At 37.2% G+C, this 21977-nt stretch overlaps 1 protein-coding gene across 3 annotated transcripts in view; it reads right to left on the minus strand.

The window, feature by feature from the left end:
* Positions 1–4374: 4374 nt before the first annotated feature.
* Positions 4375–21977, minus strand: part of LOC115214930 (oxysterol-binding protein-related protein 9) — a 138136-nt gene continuing 120533 nt past the window's right edge. For all 3 annotated transcript variants that reach the window (XM_029784009.2, XM_029784010.2, XM_036505513.1), the window contains 9 exons: positions 19366–19528; positions 17801–17966; positions 16319–16403; positions 14807–14981; positions 12139–12235; positions 10204–10326; positions 9046–9137; positions 7466–7601; positions 4375–5492 (listed from right to left, as the gene is read on the minus strand). In XM_029784009.2, the coding sequence (XP_029639869.1) occupies positions 5379–5492; positions 7466–7601; positions 9046–9137; positions 10204–10326; positions 12139–12235; positions 14807–14981; positions 16319–16403; positions 17801–17966; positions 19366–19528 (1151 nt within the window). In that variant the 3' untranslated portion in view covers positions 4375–5378. The remainder of the gene's footprint in view (positions 5493–7465; positions 7602–9045; positions 9138–10203; positions 10327–12138; positions 12236–14806; positions 14982–16318; positions 16404–17800; positions 17967–19365; positions 19529–21977) is intronic.

Genomic DNA, 21977 nt, shown 5'->3' on the forward strand with positions numbered 1-21977 from the left:
TTATACTGTCCCCTCAACTGGTACTTATTTTATTGAGCCCGAAAAGTTGAAAGGTAACGTCTACCTGGGTGGAATTTAAAACAGATGAAATGTCACTAAGCATTGTGTCCAGTATGCTAATGATCCAGCCAGCCTGCCGTCCTCATAAAATGAAATATCATAAACAACTATGTCCTTGATATTTTATTTTATTAGCCTTGTTGGGAAGGGTCTCCAGCTATAAGAGAAACCATGCCAAAGTAGTAGGCATTGGAACTTGGCACAATCCTCCAGCTTACCACCCCATCAACCCATCCAACCTATGCCAGCATGGAAAACAGACAATAAATGATGTCTTCAAAGATATGGTCTTTAGATAAGCTTGCACCAACTTCCATGGGACCTTGAACTCTCCTGTGTTAAGCCCAACCTTCAAGCCTTATCTTCAATTTCAATTAGGCCTCATAAGATGACATTCAATCGGTCAGCATCATCTTAATGTCTGCTTTCCTATGCTTGCATAGGCAGGAGAGTTTATGGAGGCAGATTTTCTATGGTTGGATGCCCTTCCTATTGCTAACCCTTACCTGTTTCCAAACAAGGTAATATTCCCCCATGGCCAGGCACATTTTTGCAGAATATTGGAAATGAATAACACTGCTTGTATGACAGGGACACTCATTTACAACTATCACATGATGTCATGACAAGGAGATACAAGACATGCAGTCACACACACAAACATATTGTGCGGCATTCACCATGATTGATTGCCAGCCACTAAACCATTTTTTATTTTCTTTCTGTTTATTTCTGTGTTCCTTTCTGTTGAAGAGCATAGGCTCAAAATGTAAAAGACTTTCTCACTTCCCAAGCATTAAACTATTATACCTGTTTGTTGTTTACACACCTGTCTTCATCTTTTGTTTCGTTTTTTTGTAAATTCCAACAATATATATATATATATATATATATATATATATATATGAATGTGTAAACACATACAATGGATTTCTTTCAGGTGCCATCTACTAGGTAGACTTACAAAGCTTTGGTCAGCTTCAGGCTACGGTAGAAGACACTTGTCTGTCATATGACCACACAGTGGAACTGAACTCAAGACCATGTGGTTGGGAAGCAAACCGCTAAAGTATGAAGGAAAAAAAAAAGAAAGAACCAAAAAGGGAAATAATCAAGAGGAGTGAAGCATCTCAATCTCTCGAGTTCTCTTAAAATTACCAATGCTACACAAGCAGATCCATGGTTCTTAATTCCTAAATTATTATTCCAAATAAGACACAGTGCTGAAGATAAATGGAAAACAGAAATATTTCAATGGAAGGCATAAAACACTGTTGCTGATATCTTTAATATTTAAAAAAAATTCTTTAACCCTTTCGTTACCGTATTCCTGTTGAGATGCTCTGTGTTTCTTTCAATTAATTTTAAATATAACAAAGAATTTAGTAAAATAACTTAGTTATCATTCAGCTAGTGTTAGGAACATAAATTGTGACTAAGGTTTGGTGGAAGATTTTAATTCAAAACTTATGAAAACAAGACATTTGTACTCAGAGCTGGTTTCGGCCAGGTTGGTAACGAAAGGGTTAACTAACTAAAATGTAAAGATAAGCAATGAACTTAATGTTTGGTGATTATTAATAAATAAAAAAAAAACCATGATGCTAATAATGTTTAAGTAGAAACTGAAGTAAAATATTTTTCTTTATAGTGCATGGTTTAGTTTTTAATTTTAGAGGTTTTACTGTTTCTCTGAAGTAAAGAAATGAAGACCAGGAAAATATATCATCGTGAAAGAAATTGCCAACATAGGTTTAATCATAGACTGTAAATTAAAGGAAAACAACGCCAATGAATAACGCTGATATTATATATATATATATAAAGATAGAGCAGTCACCATTTTTTCCATACTTGCCATCTTTGATGAGCCAAGTTATTAGATAATCATCTGAATACCTAATATCTGGTGCTAAACTGATTGGTAAGATAGGCTGTAACGGATCTACAATATCGAGTCTGTGAGAATATATTAGTTGTTGGGTAATGATCTGGGGAAGAAGTACTCAATACAAATGTAGAGTGTATTAGTTTATTTAAACTGGTCCAGTGTACTGTTACATTGTAGTTTCCAAGATTTGCAGTAGTTTCTTTGGGCAAATCAGAATGGACCCAGTGGATGTACACCATGGAAACTCCAGAGTAACAGGTCACAAGAGTAGCTTAAATATGTTATAAAAGTGTGTGTGTTAAAATGTGGAACTTTTATGAACTAAAAATATTTCACATTTTAAGAGAAAATACGAATATTTAATCTAGTTAAAATTTTACATAATTTCTCTCTTTTTTTTTAAATGTCTTAATGTAAAAATCAAAAGCAACAGATGTAACCATTTCCAGGAACTTCCAAGACTAATGGAAAGAATTATCCTAAGAGCAAAAACAGAGAGTAGGCCCACTGTTTACAGATTGATCCCTACTAAAGGAATTAAATGAACAAGTGGTAGATTAAACCATAAACTATGAGACAGATTATTTGTCTACCAGCCAAAAACAACAAGATGAATCTTTCAAGGATTTTAATAATTTAAAATTCTAAACAACATAAAAAAAAGGTAGAAAATACTATGAACAAATATCAGATTAACCATAAATCATCATCAGTCAATTTGTTCATGAATTTTTTTTTTTTAATGTAATAAACCACGCTCCGCACCCACCCCCAAGAAAAAGCTGTATCACAATGAAGCATGATGAAGACACAGGCAAGTTTAATTATTTATCTGACCCTGGAGCATAAAAAACAATGTGTCTGAAGTAGGAATACATATCCAATAATTTCAAATACTATAACTTCATCCAATCAATGATTGTTATTTCTGATTTATTGATTTTCAATATGATTAATAATAATAATAATAATAATAATAATAATAATAATAATAATGATAATTATCCTTTCTAGTATAGGCACAAGGCCTGAAATTTGAGGGAAAGGGACTAGTTGGTTATATCAACCCCAGTGTTTCACTGGTACTTAATTTATCAACCCCGACAGGGTGAAAGGCAAAGTTGACTTTGGCAGAATTTCAACTAAGAACCTAAAGACAGATGAAATGCCATTTAGCTCAGCAAAGCTAAGGATTCTTCAACAATAAAAATAATAATAATAATTATTATTATTATCCCTTCAAGACCTGAAATTTTGGGGGAGGGGGCAAGTCAATTACATCAACCCCAGTGCCCAAATGGCACTTGATTTAAAGACCCCAAAATGATGAAAGGCAAAACTGAACTCGGTGAAATCTGAACTCTGAATGTAAAACCAAAAGAAATGTCTGGCCATAATAATAATAATAATAATAATAATAATAATAATAACAAATCCTTTCTATTAGAGGCACAAGGCCTCAAATTTGGAAGGAGGGAGCTATTTGATTTCATCTGGTACTTATTTCATCAATCTCGAAAGAACAAAAGGCAAAGTTGACCTTGGTGGAATCTGAACTCAGAACATGAAGGCAAATGAAATGGCGCTAAGCATTTTGTCTGGGGTTGTTAACAATTCTGTCAGCTCACCACCTGAAATAATAATCCCTTCTAATAAAGGCACACAGCCTGAAATTTTATGGTGGGAGGGGGGTACAAGTCAATTACAATGACCCAGTATGCAACTGGTACTTATTTTATTGACCCCAAAAGGATGAAAGGCAAAGTTGACCTTGGCAGAATTTGAACTCAGAACATAGAGACGGGTGTAATACCACTAAGCATTTCATCCAGCATACTAACGATTCTGCCAGCTAGCCGCCTTAAATAATAATGATAATAATAATAATGGTTTCAAATTTTGCCACAAGGGCAGCAATTTTGAGGGGAGGGGGTGAGTCAATTACATTGACCCCAGTGTTCAACTGGTACTTATTTTATTGGCCCCAAAAGGAAGAAAGGCAAAGTCGACCTCAGCAGAATTTGAACTCAGAACATAGCGATGGGCAAAATACTGTTAAGAATTTCATCCAGCATGCTAATAATTCTGCCAGCTCGCTGACTTAATGATAATAATAACAATAATAATAACAATCCCTGTTGGAGTGAGTTCCTAAAAATCTAGGCATGTGACTCAATTTCTATTCCTGCTTTGAAAGCTTTTAACTTTCACTCCACTTATTCACTAATATCTAGTGGAAAGGCATGAATGTCACATCTGCCATTTTCCATCACTTAAATCTCAAACTTTATAACTTTGTAAGAAATACTCAGCATCAACAACAACAACAACATCAACAACAATGGACAGGGAAAATGTATATCAAGTAAGGTCAGAAAAGTTGGTTTTTGTCTATAAATTAACAGAAATAATAGACACATGGGTAAATTCCTACTATTTTCAGATTTATGGTAGAATACAGAATACTGGAATATAGTGAAGCTTATAAGAATAATAAATAAAAAGTTTCTGATCTGATAAAATCTGTCCAATTTTATGGTAAATCTGCAAATGCATGCACTCTTGCACACGTGCACAGACACCTACAAACACACATATAAACACAGATACACCCCCCCCACTAACACGCATATAAACACAAATACACACACACACATTCATATGTGTATTGACATACACACAAATGTACATGTTCAAATCCATAAAAATTTGATTTTGCAGGAAACATCACTTTTTCATATCACAATCCAGAGACTATGGATCTAGTTCTCTATGAGAAAGAAAAAAAAAAGTATATGGAAGAGGCAAGAGTTTAAAATACAGAAATGGCAGAATTACAAGAAAGAATTGTTTGATTTCAGAGAGAAAGAAAATCATGATAAAAGAGAGAGAAAAAAAAAAGTGTTGTAAATCTCAATTTTTTTTTTCTTGTGAAATTTTTTCTTTTATTTTCATCTATTTTTGAAAATTTATTTTGTTCCTTTAGTGATTATGTTAGTGTTGACACCCTTAAGGTAAACTGTTTTAAGGTTCCTGTGATTTTAGACTTAACAGGCCAAAGTAGATTATATATTGCATATCTCTTTCCCTCTCCTTTTGTCTCAATCTCTCCCTCAATCAATCAATCAATCAATCAATCTCTCTCTCTCTCCTCTCTCTCTGGCCATATTAAAGCTATTCCACGTCTTCATTTAACCCTGCCCTAAAGCCTTGCCAAAAAAGGAAAAAAAAAAACCCAGGGTAAAGTTTGTTTGATTGTTAAATGTACAGGGAACAGCTGTTGACAGAGAGCAGCAGCAGCAGCTGTAGTGGGAGGGGGCGGGGGCAGAATAGTTTCAAAATTGAACAGCTGCAGGTAGAGACATCTGCTGGTCAGGTGTAGAACTTTAACTGTCGAGGTCACATTATCACTGAGCTAAGTGCTAGCTCATGTGCTTTGTTGCTGTAAGGCAGGATTGGTGTTGCCAGCTGATGACTTGGGTGGAACTCTCTTCAATAACGGATTGTCGTAGACCCAATGTTCTCCTACTTCATGGAAGTACTGAAAATGGAAAAAAAGATTTCTATGGATTATGAATATCATCAAAGAAACATCAATATACATGTAGAGTATAAACACAAACAAGGGATCTTTTCGGTTTGAACGGCAGTTTTTTCTAGCGGTGTCATATGAAATTGTCACCCATAATTATGACCCTAGTATCGATCTATTGCATTTCAATCTGTTTTAGGGTTAGGGGTGGGAGAAGGGTATCTTTTTTTCTTCACAAATGTAAATAAACCCAATCGGTTTCTTACACGAGAGACATATTCATATGGCACAGAATGTTTTTTTTACCTCAATAAACGTCAGTGATTGGTTGAAATTGCAGAAATTGAAGAAAAAACAACAAATATTTTACAAACCATAGAATTTTCTCAATAAAGCCAAGAGAAAAAGATGTTTTATAAACATGTTCTACCAGTATACAAAGTTTAAAATTTTTTAGTTACCTAGAAATTATGCCGTTCAAACCGAAAAGACCCCAAACAAGTGTTTATCAAATGTTTTATGTTGTTTTTATTTTATGATAAAAAAATTCTTTAAGTAGAATTTACTTTGATAATCATTCAATTGTGTACACTGAGTTTTTCCTGTAACCACCAAGGTTCACTCTGTAAAGTGGTTGGTTTTAGGAAGGGCACCTAGATATAGAAACCATGTCAAATCAAGCACCAGGAACCCAGTGCAGCTCTCCAGTTTGACAGCTCCTGTCAAACCCTCCAATCTGTACCAGCATGGAAAACGGACATTAAATGATGACGATGATGATGATGAACACATGCATGGCATTATCAAGCCTCAACAAAAGTGAAATCCATTTCTTGTTTCTGTAAGTCACTGCTGTGACAATATTTGCCTCACTTCAATATATACTGTGTTTTTAACACAGGTCAAAGAGATTTTATCTCAGACTGTTCTAGATAATTCCACAGCATCTTGCCTTCTAATGGTGTTTATACATTCAGTATGAGACACAGAAGATGATAGTAATTTAAAGTTGTTTCAACTGCAAATACTGAGTTTTTTTTCAGCCCAGCAAGCTTTCTGCAATATCAGTGAATGTATTATATTATTGACCATTTGCTATATATTGAGACAAATTTCATTTAAGCAGGTGACTGTCAGATGCACAGCATTAACAAGCTTTAGCGAAACAGAATGCATCTATCATTAATCATAAATCACTGTTATGATAATGTTCACCTCACTGATATGTGTGTGCGTATATATATATATATATACACACACACAGCGTTTTTAACATAAGATATTTTATCTCAGACAATTCTACAGCAACATACCTTCTCACAGTATGTATACATTAACTATTATATTCAGATAGCTATTTTGATTAAATTTTTGATTGTCTTCCATAGTTCAGGTGGTTTAAAGTGAAACACACAAGTCTGTTTCATTATGTTAAGATTTCAATGATGTCCATCTTCAACAGTCTTACTTGTTGGAGGCACAACACTCAAGCACATGCCGAATGGTATTAAAAATTGTTTTGTTTAACAACAGGTCAATTTATAGCTAACAATATACCCAGTTCAACTTGTGTTAATATGAAACACAGAGCAAATGATAGGATGTACATGAAATAGCTTGACTTGCTAGAAGTAACAGCCAAATGTCCTTCAAGTTAGAAAAAGGGGTCAGAGCAGAGCTGAGGCAAATATACATTAAACTAATGGTGATGTATAGATCAATAAACCTGTGATCAAAACAAATGATCCATTTGCCAGGAAGATGCTGAAAAGACTCTTAGACAAGTTTCTTAATTGGGAAAGTAAAAACCTCAAACAATAGTGGAATGATAATTTCTGTTGTTGTTGAATTCTAGCTAAAAAAGTGTTTATCAAAAAAAAAAAAGAAAAAAACTCAAAATGATAAAGAAATAAAAATAATTAAACATCTGAGAGAATAAAATGAGAAGAATGCATTATTACTAAAAGCTCAGATGTGCTTACTTTAGTTTCCCAAACTAATCCCTTTTCTTTCCGTTCTTTGGCTTCATCTCGCTGCCGTTGTTCCAGATGATGCTTCGCTTCAGTTGCACTGTTAATATTTTTGATCTTCAAGTTATAAGTAACATCTCTCCATAGACTGAAGATCAATTAAGAAAAAGAAAAAAAGTTATATTAATTAATAAAGTTAAATTAAAAATACAACAGAATGTTGACCTTACAATAATAGTTAATTAATTTGTTAGCATTTAGAATATTCCCTCAAATATTCTTTTGAAGTAATCACACATTATTTTGTAGCTTTAATATATCAGTGATATGATTGCTGAATCTTAGAATGACATTGTAGATAGGTGTGAGAGGCTGAATCTGGCGTGTTTGAATATAAAAGAGGTAGAATGTTTGGAGCTGATATGGCTGGTCAAAATGCTGAACGGCTATATTTATCTGAGAATGAAGGGTGAAAGTTAGAAGTGAAATCTCTCGTGGAAGCTTCATCCAACCAAAGTACAAATATATGGGAAATTACCACATGTATCATCTCTTGTGAAAGGTAGGAGAGTCCAGTTTGCTGGACATTGTTGTAGAGCTGAAAAACGAGGCAATTTCTACTCTTCTCCTCTAGAAACCATCTACTTGTGATATCAGAGGGTGCACACTCTCCTACCCTGATGTAATCTCCAGGAATACAGGCATCCAGCAACAGGGCCTCTGTAGCAATGTACTGTATTGAGACAGATCTATCCAACCCATGCCAGCATGGAGAAACAAAATATAAAATGATGATAATAAGCAGAGTTATTATTATGTTGATGAAGGCATTGAGCTGTCAGAATTGTTACTGCGCTAGACAAAGTGCTTAGTGACATTTCTCTGGCTTTATGTTCTGAGTTCAAATTGGCCTTTCATCCTTTTCAGAACTGACAAAATAAGTAAGAGTCAAGCAGTGGGGATGCCACTGTAATTGATTAGCCCCTTCCCACCCAAGATTTCAGGCCTTGCACCTCATGTAGAGAGGACCACCTTTATTCCTTTCTACTCTAGGCACAAGGCATGAAATTAGTTAATTAATCCTTTCATTACCAGTTCTGGCTCTGAGTACAAATGTCTTGTTTCCATAAGTTTTGAATTAAAATCATCCACCAAACCTTAGTCACAATTTATGATCCTAACACTAGCTGAATGATAACTAAGTTATTTTACAAAATTCTTTGTTATATTTAAGATTAATTGAAAGAAACACAGAGCATCTCAAAATAAAGACAGTAAAGAAAGGGTTAAAGCCAGATGGAAATTTTAAAATTGTAATCATTAGAATTTGATCTCGTTAAGTTTGAAGAAGTTAAAAGAATTTTCAGAGAGATACACTAATTTTGTCTTCCTTAGTAATTACAAAAACCTTAGTCATTAATTTTAATATAATTAAAAACCATTTTAAAACAATGAGCTTGTATTGGAGAGCCACAGGTTCTTCAATACAAACTTAGTACTAGAAGTACTAGAAGAATATAAAACAATGCCATGTAACAACAAAATGTCACTGAAATTTATAAAAGAAAGAAATTTGAAATATAATTTCTTACTTTCGAGATTCCATATCATCTTGTTTGTCAAGTTCTTGTACTTGTTTCTTTATTATTGGCATTCGTTTGGTGTCAACAAATACATCATTCATCTGAAATTTATGAAGAATAGAAACAAAAATAAAACAAAACAAATTCAGCAGCAACTATTTCGAATATGTTGGCATTCTATTTACTAGAGAAACTAATATTTTCAGTCTCACCAGAAACAGAATATCTAAGATTCCACATATGGATACGAATCTTACACTGCACTACCTCAACTATAACTTATCTGCAACCTTCCTTACCATTCCATTTCTCACAATGGCTGCGTGCATATATAAAATTTAAACCAGTTCTGATAGACAACTCACCACATCTCTTCTTCCTTCAACTTCAAGTACAATCAGAATATATGTTTCAAAGAAGTAGGATATGTTTCAAGAGGAGTAGATATGGGTATTAGACATAAAAAAAAATAAAATGTGACATATGTTGAGACTGACACAAGACAGAAATTGATGTTCCTCTGATGAACGACTCTGTGAGTAAAGTAATTTCATCACACACACACACATACCATAATCATCATCACTTAACGTCTGTTTTCCAAGCTGGGTTGGGCCGTTTGACAGGAGCTGGCCAGTGCAGGCTCTCTTGTCTGTTTTGGCATGGTTTCTATGGTTGGGTACCTTTTCTAACACCCATATACATAATTTTTAGTTTCACTTCATATCTGATTTATGTCAACATTACTTGCCTATCATTTCCAAAAGCACTTGTGCTGGTACCACATGAAAAGCACTCAGTACACTCCATAAAGTCTTGGTGTTAAGGGCATCCAGCCATAGAAACCATGCCAAAACAGACACCTGGAGCCTGGTGTAGCCTTCTGGCTTGCCAGCTTCTATCAAACCATCCAACCCATGCTAGCATGGGAAATAGATGTTGAATGAGGACGACAACAATAATGATACAAATTTATATGACAACCAACAAAATTCAATAGAAAGCTAAAATAAGAACAAGCCTGGAAAATTCTTATTTGTATTAAGAATTTGGTTGAAATATGGACAAAGAAAATATATTCAATAATGAAGACTTGATGCTAAATTTTAAAATAAGTGAAAAGCTTTAAGCAAGAATAAAAAATGAAACGGTGAGGCATCTACTTACTCCTGATGAATGTTTAGCATACATTACACCATTCCATTCACCTTCAATACTACAAAAGGGTTTTTTCTCATTAGCTGCCAGAATTTCAGCTGTGATCCTATGTTTCTTACCACCATAAAAAGGCTGTGTGGAATAATTAAAAATACATATATAAAACCAAAACAGATTTAAGGAAGTACAACAATAATTCTAATTATGTTAGACTAAGAGTGGAGGAACTCGCTGCCTGCTGAAATGTTTACCTCCCTTGTAAATCATATTGATGATTTCTAAAAAGGATGCAATGGTACTGTACATGATTGCCAAGAACTCAAAATTTTAATAAATCTTAATAACTTTGTATTAAGTAAACAAATAAAATTTAAACATGTGAATTCTATGCATCTTTCATTCATATAATTCCATAATTTCAAATTTAAATTTCTTATCTAGCTTCATATTTTGATGAAATGATTATCTCCCTTGTAATAGCTGTGACCATTAAGGGAACCATATATTAATAACCTTCTTTAAAAATCTATAAAAGAAAAACATCCATAAAAACAGTTGAACTTTAAGAATAAAATAGCAATTTGATGTAAATTACATACTTATAAATTTGGAAAATTAACAATTCTTTTTGCAATGACACCCAACAAGGTATGCACATAATTTGTCCCAGCACTTTAAAAAACCTGTGTTCCATGTTAGTAAGGGTAGGATGGTACCAGAAGAGCTGGCCAAGCTGAAGCCTGCACTGGGCTTCTGGGATGGTTTTGGCAAGATTAGGTGAGTAGTGCTTTTTACGTGGCACAAGCACAGGTGAGGTAATTTTTGGCAAGGTTTCTACAGCTGGATGCCCTTCCTAACACCAACCACTTTACAGTGAGGGCACCTGCACTGACAAGGTCACCAAGTACTTGCAAGACAAAAACTTTTAAGAGGGGAGGGGACATTGGAGGAGGTAATGATGTAAAAGTTATAGTGAGATAGACATACTGATTTATGAAATTCAGAACAACAACGGTAGGTGCAGGTGTGGCTTAGTCCACTTCCCAACCACATGGGTTTGGGTTCAGTCCCACTGCATGGCACCTCAGGCAACTGTCTTCTACTATAAGCCCTGGGTCAACCAAAATCTTGTGAATGGATTTGACAGGTGGAACCTGAAGGAATCCTGTTGTGTGTGTGCCTCTGTCTTGGCATCAGATGATGGCTGTAAACAAGTGTCACCCTTATTCAGATGCTTTTGCGCATTTCCATTCTTCGTTAACAATATGTCTGGTCATTCGGAGTTACTGCCTTGCTTGGCAACAGGAAGAACATCCTGCCATACAAAATCTACCTCAACAAGTTTTGTCTTATTCAAGGATGGAAAAGTGAATGTTAACACAATAATGATGATGAATAGAATGTCTATCATCATCATCATCATCATCATTTAGCGTCCGCTTTCCATGCTAGCATGGGTTGGACGGTTCAACCCATGAAGCTGGAAGGCTTCGTCAGGCCCAGTCAGATCTGGCAGTGTTTCTCCCCAGTACATTGCAGGTAGTTAATTCATGGTGTTGATAAACAGATTGTCAACTTCAGGGGTGTTTTAACTCAGAAGATGAAGGGACATAACTCAACACTACCATTCAGTTTGGCAAAACTATTTCTGTCGCTCTTATGCCTTTTAAGTTACAAAATACCATATTTTTTTCCTTTTCAATGCTTGCATGGTGGAGATGGGATTTATCAAGGAAGATTTTCTAAAGCTGGATGCCCTTCCTGTTGCCAATCTTCACCTGTTTCCAAACAAGCTAATATTTCCCCATCGTCTGACATGTTTTTATGGAAAATTGGAAATAAAACATGCTACTTTGTATGATAGAGAGCTATTATTTTAAGCTGTTAAGGGTCATATACAAATGAAAGTTTAAGTAATTCTTTAAAAGATTCCTGTACACCAACCTTCGTATGAAATTCAATATTTGCACTATAGCCACTCTTTGGACAAGTCAAAGAGACTTTACCACCAAGCTCAACCCAAGGAACTGTTAAAATGGACCTGTAAGAAAATAAGAAAAGTTATTCAAAGACATATATAGATTAGTTCAACAGCTATAGATAACATACGCATGTCCACACACACACTGATTTCAAATTTTGGTACAAGGCTAGCAATTTCTGAGGAGGGGGTAAGTTGATTACATCAACCCCAGTACACATCATCATCACCATTGTTTAATGTCCACTTTCCATGCTAGTATGGGTTGGATGATTTTGACTGAGGGCTGGCGAACCAGATGGCTGCACTAGGCTCCAATCTTGATCTGGCAGAGTTTCTAGAGATGGATGCCCTTCCTAACGCCAACCACTCAGAGAGTGTAGTGGGTGCTTTTTACGTGTCACTCAGGTGGTACTGGCAATGACGTCGCTCGAATATTTTTTACACATGCAACTGGCACAGGTGTCAGTCAGGCGAGGTTGGTAACGATCACGCTTGAATGGTGCCCTTTTATGTGCCACGGCACGGGGGCCAGTCAGGCGGTACTGGCAATGACCTCGCTCGAATCTTTTTACACATGCCACCAGCACAGGTGCCAGTAAGGCGACGTTGGTAACGATCATGCTCAAATGGTGCCCTTTTATGTGCCACCGGTACAGAAGCCAGTTGGCTGCTCTGGCAACGATCACGCTTGAATGGTGCTCTTGGCACCCTACTAGCACGGGCACAAGTGCCAGTAAAGCGACGCTGGTAATGATCACACTCAAATGGTGCCCTTTTATGTGCCGCTGGCACGGAAGCTGGTTACCCGCTCTGTCAAACGATCACACTTGTATGGTGCTCTTTGCACCCAGCTAGCACAGATGCCAGTCATTGAATTTGATTTTGATTTCACTTGCCTCAACAGGTCTTCGCAAGCAGAGTTTAGTGACCAAAGAAGGAAAAGGTATGCATAAGCGGGCTGGTTACGCTCTTGACATAGGCCACAGGTTATGGTCTCATTAGGTACAGGGGCTTATCTTTGGCTAGGTATTTCTCCTGCAGCTGTCTTACCAGAAATATGGCATCAGCGGTGCTTTTCCCTGGCACGAAACCAAACTGCATCTCATCCAAGCTGACTCTCTCCCTAATCAATTGGGCTATGACCCTCTACTGGTACTTATTTTATAGGCCTTGAAAGAATGAACAAAGAACATAAAGACAGACGAAATGCTGCTGTTAGGCATTTTGCCCAGTGTGCTAATGATTCTGTCAGCTCATACACAAATATTGTGTAATAAATTGAATTACACTTAAAATACCATTATTCTACAAAATGATTTTATTTTGCATATTGGCATCAATTTGCATAAATCATGATTTCATGTCTTTTGATGACAGTCATTGCTTACTTTCCCATTTCATAAGTATCATCAACCATCCTTCCACCCTCATCCACCATTTACTATTTCCACTCCTGAACTCCACCCAATCTCTACAGTCATCACTTGTTCTTCCTTGCCTTCCCTCCAATGTATATCTATCATCAACCGATCCTCAACCCTTGTCCTTCATTATATTTCACCCCATGCTCTTACCCCCGTTTACTTTCTTATATCTTCATGGTTCATCCTGACAGTTCACCTTTACTTTATCCCTCATTCCAGCTCCACCTCATCTTCTCTCCTATAATATCAGTAACCATGTAGCTCCTGTACAGCAAAAAACCTGTTTGGTTCTGGTCCTTCTCTCACACTTCAACAGAGCATAAAGCTACCTCCCTCTCTACAGTAACCCCACAAGCTGAGGAGGTTTTTAGTCTTGTGAGCTGCACAAAAACAAAATGTTTCATTTCCTCTTACCTTTAATAAAAAAAACCCCAACATCTTACGTTTTGGAAGGGTAGTAGTAGTAGTAATTATAATCATAATAATAATAATAATAATAATAGTAAATGCCCTGATGCAGTACCAGGCAGTGGCTCTCATGGCTTCTGATCTTAACTGATTGGAAGTGTTAACATGTACATTGTTTTGTCTTGGTATAAAAGATGGGCTACAGCAAATATTCTGCTCAATATCACAGATTTGCTTGACCATAACCAGTTGAGCATGTCCCTTAGTGGCTGACGATATGTGCATCTCTGATCACTAGCAGAAGTAGTGGGGGAGCATTATTAGCCAAGTGTTGAGAGAAATTCTTTGGGATTTGGATACTTCACCTTTAGAAACATGGGTGTTTTGTTCAACATCCTTAAACAACCCTTATTCAGGGTCCTTTTGAGCAGGATGGGCTACTCGACCTGAAGAATATCCTAACTGGACCTCACCTGCAAGGTCATGTGCTATTTATCTTGATATGAGATTATCATGTTGCACACATGTGGTTGTGATACATGTACTTGGTGTACCCTTATCAGATGAGTAGTCATGATGGGTATATACTGGACTTCATGTATTTTACCCCTGTCTCACTTTGATGGCATGCACTGCTCTCTCACTCAATAACAACAACAACAATAATAATAAACATTAACATTCCAGTTATTAAAATGTCTGCATATTTTATGAAGAGAAAATGAAACTCAATTGTCTGAAATGAATTTTTAAGACAAATATCATCATAGTTATGAAATAAGACTCCTCTACTAACCTTCCATAACCATTTGGAAATGTGAATATGTACTCTTCTTCATAATCTGTGACTGATAGAACAGCTTGCCCAATCATATGAACACCGATGGACAAACCAAGAAATTTAGATTTCGTCCATATGTATCCATCCAAGCTGATTCTTTTATCGTAGTGTTCTGCATAGAAGGCAGAGACTGGACAAAAGGAAAAAAAAATTTAATACAACTCAAACAAATATAAATACAATTAAATATAAACATTCGAAAATATTTTGTTGTGTCTTGTAGGGGGTGGATCATTATGCCAATGATAACACATGCACAGGTTCAATTCCACTTCTTTATTGTTAGTCAATTGGTTAAATATCTCATCATCTAACTAATCAATCATTTGTTCAATGTCTTGGTTAAACAATCAATCAGTTGTTTGTAGTCAAAGTTTTTTTCATCGAAGTGAAATTGAACCAGCACATGTGTTATTACTGATGCAATGACTCACCCAAGACACAGCAAAATTTGAATCTAAAGTAACTTTCACTCATATGAGTATGAATGAGTTGAATACAAAAGAATATTACAAAATTAAACAACGGACGTAAGATGATAAAGTTACCATAAAATTCAAGAGAACAGAGCTACTTGCCACCTCCTATTTTTTTAACAGATAACCATTTTAGATATCACCAAATATCAATTAGGTTGAAATAAACAACTAATTAATTAGTTTAAACTATACAACATGATAAACATACTCTGAGACTATATACAGAAAAGAAAATATCAGCATTAAGTAAGCTGATGTGTACAACACCAACAACAAAAAGTTTACATCAAATCTAATTGTGATCATCACTGAGAAAAAAAAGAGTAGATTGTACAGACTTTTCTATTGATCATTGTATGAAAAATCAATCAAAACTTTTAATAAACTGCTGTAAAAGGCCTCATCAAAACATCTAACAATGGATAATTAACTTGACCAATTTTGAGAGAAAGTGAAATGGAAGTTGTGAGGCGATGCCTTTCCAAAAGTCCTTAGTGATCCACAGAATAGATTTGGGTGAGATTTTAATGTCAATTCTATGTCAATGTTATATTTAGATTACTAGATATTGGTTTTACCAGGCAAAAAGAGTGTGTGTGAGAGAGGGAGAGAATAATTCATTAATGCATACTTGATGAAACTAATGGTTTTAAAATTTTTTTAACTTCATTGGGGCCTTTCTAGCTACAAACAGTTCCACTAACTCCTAATGAAGAGAAAAGGTAGTTAACCCTTTTGTTACCATATTTCTGTTGAGATGTTCTGTGTTTCTTTCAATTACTTTAAATATAACAAAGAATTTAGTAAAATAACTTAGTTACCATTCAGCTAGTGTTAGGAACATAAATTGTGACTAAGGTTTAGTGGAAGATTTTAATTCAAAACTTAAGAAAAGAAGACATTTGTAGTACAGAGTCAGAGGCGGTTTCAGCTGGGTTGGTAACGAAAGGATTAAAAGTACTTGAAAGAGAAATAAAGCTGTATTTACTTGGTGGGTGATGTGAGACTTGTTCAGCAATAAAAATTAAATTATCATCTCTTGCCCAAGGGAAAAGTGGACTCTCAGCTGTACTCTGAAAGATGAAATGTTTTTATTCTTTTACTGCTTTCAATTATTGCAAACAGTTTATGGTTGAACTTGAAAACAAATCTCTTTAAAAGTAATGTACAAAGAAATCTTCTGATTAGTTAACTGAGAAGGTACAATAATTTCTGATAGTGGTGAAAAGGAGTACAAATTAGATTACTGACCAAGTACAATAATTTTTCACATTGATGAAAGAGTACTAATTAATTATTGACAATGTACAATACATTTTCACATTCATGAAAGGGAGTACAAATTAGAATACTGATAAAGTACAATAGTTTCTCACACTGGTGAAAGAGAGTACAAAGTTTGAAGAGAAGATGTATAGTTGATTAAATTAGTTTGTTACATTTTTAATTGATCTACCTGAGATGAGAGGCAAAAATCAATCATGATTGAATTTGATCAACTATAGTTCATCACCCTTTTGAAACATCCCCATCTCTCCCCAAATTTAAGGATTTCCTCTTTCACAGTAAATATTAGGAAACGGTATTTCCAGGGATCGCATTTTGATGGTGTTGAGAATGATATGATGAAGACTGTGCTTTGTTTTATAACATCTGTACAATTCTCAACAAAGTCTAAATACATTCCAGTGAAGAATACTGTTTAAATATCAATAACGATTGTTTTCCTTTTTAATGACAAGGAGAATCCTTAACCAGTTTTGGAGGAGAGGGGTTAGTTGATTACATCAACCCCAGTATTTGACAGGCAATTTATCTTATCAACCCATGAAAGGACAAAAAGCAAAGTTGACCTTGGTGGGATCTGAACTTATAATGCTCGTATTTGATTTGACACGCTAACAAATCTGCCAACTTGCCACCACCTTACACCACCACCACTAATACTTTATTTATGCACCTCTAAGAGTTCACAGAAACTTAGTGGTGGTACAGGGCAATAAAATGTCGGGTTACACAAAGAAGTGTGTAAAAAGTAGTAAAACAGTAACAAAATAAATTCTAATGATAAACAATTCCCCAAAAGAGAGAGACTTCCTTGGGCTGCTCACGGAGACCCCACAAAACCATGGTTTTGCTTGGACAACTAGGGTAAGTGCCCTCTCCACATCATCGTCCTTCAATCTACAGGCACATGCTTAGAGTAAGCCCGTTCACTCAGACCAGTCCTGCCACATTCACCAACATTTTAACAAAATTGCTGGGAGGCAGCACTTCCCTTTCCACCCTCACTTTCCTTTTCAAGTGAAACTTGAAAGAAGAGTTGATGAGGGCTTGGCCAAAGAGGAAAGTGTCTGTCTTCAGCCCTTTCATGTGTCTAAGGGGATTTTCAAAGGAAAAGTAAAATGAGAGATTTGTTTTAAACCAAACACATTTTTTGTCAAGTAAAAACACCGTAACATTAACTCACACAGCTGGAGACACCAGGAATTTTCCAGTGACACCGGAATATTTCTCCTAGAATTGGATTATAAGGTTTCTTAGCTATTTCACTCTTTCGGCCTGCATGGAAAGCAGACATGTACCATCTTACAACTTGTAGCATTCGGTCTTTGGGATTGTCAATGTCAGCAATCCTAAAATAAAGGCAAATGATAAATATAACTTTAGACAAATGATAAAAATAACTTTAGCTAGTGATAAATATAGTTTTAGGTAAGTGATAAATATAATTTTAGGTGTTATATTTAGATAAAAGATAAACAATTAAATTTATGACAAATTTGTCAATTCTTAATCACTTGATAATTGTAACATTTGAAGAATGAAATATAAACTAGATTTTATAAGCAGAACTATGACAAAAGTCCTTCCAGCTATGACCATCTGTCTTTCTGTATATCAGGGACTACAAGCTATAATGTCTTTCCTGCAAAGTGGTCATCAAGCAAATGGAGACAACACTGGAGTGAAAGGATTCTTTTAGTGTTGCTGAGAATGTGATCACCTCTGTAGTGTTGGTGCCAAAGTAAAATACATCAAGTATGTTCTGTAAAGTGGTTGGCATTAGAAAAAAAGGCATCCAGCTGCAGAAACCTTGAACCTTGCTGAAAATAGACCATACAAGCAAGGCATGATTCTAAAATGTCTGGGAAGGCAGTCACTGTAAATAACTGGCTTAGACTGTGACAACATGTACAACCCATACCAGCATGGAAAGCTGCTGCTGTTGCTGCTGCTGCTGATGATGATGATGATGACAAAGAGAAATTATGGTGAGAGTCTTTAGAGGCTATGGCTGAGGGGGTTTAAATCATGACATTTTGCTACTCTGAGCAAATTATTCTACTTGCTTCTGACTAATTAGTCTGACTAATCAATGAACCACCTTTACTTAATGACTCATTAATTAGCAATGGGAAACAATATCCTGTTAATAATATTACTCTAAGAATACACAAAAGTTCATACTCATAAAACCATTATGTAAAAAAACTGGTTGTAAAAGCCGTTAAACATAAAATATTTATGATGTCAACAGACTCGAAACAAAGAGGATCTCTAACACGCACAGGTAATCTGCAGACATTGCTGTGGAGGTTATGAAGTTTGCTTCTGACCATATGGTTCTGGGTTCAATCCTACAGCATGGCACTTTGGACAAGTGTCCTCTACAAGAGCCTAACCAAAGCTCTGTGAATGGATTTAGAAGAGGCAATCTTGTGTGTGTGTGTGTGTGTGCACGTGCCTCCTTATCACCATGTGAAAGTTGTAGGTGAATATCACTGTCATACAAGTGGTGTCGTTTGTTTCCAGTCTTCCCTGAAAACATGGCCAGCTGATGTGCTGTTCAATGTTTGAAGGAACAGGGGAAATATTAACTTGTTTGGAAACAGATGAGGGTTGGCTACAGGAAGGCCATCCAGCCATAGAAAATCTAGTATAATAAACTCCATTTGATACATGCAAGCATGGAGAAGTGGACATTAAAACATTGATGATGATGATGATGATGATGATGATGTAGTTACTTACTTAACAAATAGATCTGGATGTGCAAAAAAGTCAGCATACATCTCAAGAAGAGAACGCCTCTCTAGAATGAATGTTGGCAGCACCACTTTAGTCAAGTCCATTCCAATACGTACTTGAGATAACAAATGAGTGATGACACTGCCATGATTTTCCAAGGACTCCACTGGAAGAAGAAGAACAAAAGAAATTTGTTAAAAGCCAAACAGAAAGAAAGTTGAACTGCTAAGAAAAGTCCTCCAAGACAAACCTTTTGTTATTTAGATGAAAAACATTCGAAAATATATATAAAAACATTCACAAAAGCAGTGTTAGGGGAATAGTGAAGATGATAAAAGGTACGAAGTTCATAAACACCAAATACATGATGTGCTTACACCAAACCCACTCATACACACTGTTTAAATAGAAGGATAACCTTGATAAATACTTGGTAAAGAGAAGGTAAAGAAGCAGTCATGTATAAATGTTTATGCGTAACATTCAATATGTATATTTATGTACATCATCATCATTTAACGTCCGCTTTCCATGCTAGCATGGGTTGGACGGTTCAACTGGGGTCTGGGGAGCCCGAAGGCTGCACCAGGCCAGTCAGATCTGGCAGTGTTTCTACAGCTGGATGCCCTTCCTAACGCCAACCACTCCGAGAGTGTAGTGGGTGATTTTATGTGCCACCGACACAGGTGCCAGACGAGGCTGGCGAACGGCCACGCTCGGATGGTGTTTTTATGTGCCACCGACACAGGTGCCAGACGAGGCTGGCGAACGGCCACGCTCTGATGGTGTTTTTATGTGCCACCGACACAGGTGCCAGACAAGGCTAGCAGATGACCACGCTCGGATGGTGTTTTTTATGTGCCACCGACACAGGAGCCAGATTAGGCTGGCGATCGGCCACGATCGGATGGTGATTGTTACGTGCCCACAGCATGGAGGCCAGTCGGTGCGGTACTGGCTACGGCCACGTTCGGATGGTTTTCTTGTGTGCCACCGGCACTGGTACCACAAAGATACAAATTCCATTGATGTTCATCTATTTTGATTTTGTTTGATTTTTGATTTTCACTTGCCTCAACAGGTCTTCACAAGTGTCACAAGAAGGAAGGTATGCACAGGTGGACTGACTACGTCCCAGGTAGGGGCCATGGTGGACTGACTACGTCCCACATTGTTTTATATATATATATATATATATATATATATATATAATATATATATATATATATATATATATATATAATATATATATCATCATCATCATCGTTTAACGTCCGCTTTCCGCGCTAGCACGGGTTGGACGGTTCGACCGGGTCTGGGAAGCCAGGGGCCGCTCCAGGCTCCAGTCTGAATCTGGCAGAGTTTCTACGGCTGGATGCCCTTCCTAACGCCAACCACTCCGTGAGTGGATTGGGTGCTTTTTACGTGCCACCTGCACAGGGGCCGGAGGGTCCGGCATCGTCACGATCGGTTCGAGCATTTTAACGTGTCAGCGGCACGGGGGCAACGAGGTCCGGGGTACTTTGGGGATCCAGGGTGGTGTTAGCAGTGGACATTCGTTATCGTCACTGAGTAACGTAATTAGGTAGAGGAAAGAAATACAGATATTCTAGAGTTGAGTTGGGGAGGGGGGGTCCAGTTGAGGCGGGTAGTATAGGGGAGCAACCAGTGGGGAAGGCTGGGGTAAGGAGGAACGATGGCAGGAAGGATTGGTGTAGGTTCGAAAGAAATAAAAACGTAGGATATTACGAGGCGGAAGGGTACTAAAAGGGGGATGGTCGGATTGAGGCAGTGTCAGGAGGAAGCAAAGATCGGTGGGCAGTTGAGCTATGGCGCTAGCAGCTTGTCTTTTCACAGTGAAAGCATATGAGGAGAAGGGGTAGTGGGGGGAGGAGGAGGGAGTAGGGCGTATCCGGTGTAGATGGTGAGAACAGGGTATACTGGTATTGGTGGTGGCGGTGAGAACAGTGTTCACCGGTATTGGTGGTGGCGGTGAGAACAGTGTTCACCGGTATTGGTGGTGGCGGTGAGAACAGTGTTCACCAGTATTGGTGGTGGCGGTGAGAACAGTGTTCACCGGTATTGGTGGTGGGGGTGAGAACAGTGTTCACCGGTATTGGTGGTGGGGGTGAGAACAGTGTTCACCGGTATTGGTGGTGGCGGTGAGAACAGTGTTCACCGGTATTGGTGGTGGCGGTGAGAACAGTGTTCACCGGTATTGGTGGTGGGGGTGAGAACAGTGTTCACCGGTATTGGTGGTGGGGGTGAGGACATTGTTCACCGGTATTGGTGGTGGGGGTGAGGACAGTGTTCACCGGTATTGGTGGTGGCGGTGAGAACAGTGTTCACCGGTATTGGTGGTGGCGGTGAGAACAGTGTTCACCGGTATTGGTGGTGGCGGTGAGAACAGTGTTCACCCGTATTGGTGGTGGCGGTGAGAACAGTGTTCACCGGTATTGGTGGTGGCGGTGAGAACAGTGTTCACCGGTATTGGTGGTGGCGGTGAGAACAGTGTTCGCCGGTATTGGTGGTGGCGGTGAGAACAGTGTTCACCGGTATTGGTGGTGGGGGTGAGAACAGTGTTCACCGGTATTGGTTGGTGGCGGTGAGAACAG

This window comes from Octopus sinensis, linkage group LG8, assembly GCF_006345805.1.
Source record: "Octopus sinensis linkage group LG8, ASM634580v1, whole genome shotgun sequence".
In the NCBI taxonomy this organism is placed as follows: Eukaryota; Metazoa; Mollusca; class Cephalopoda; order Octopoda; family Octopodidae; genus Octopus; species Octopus sinensis.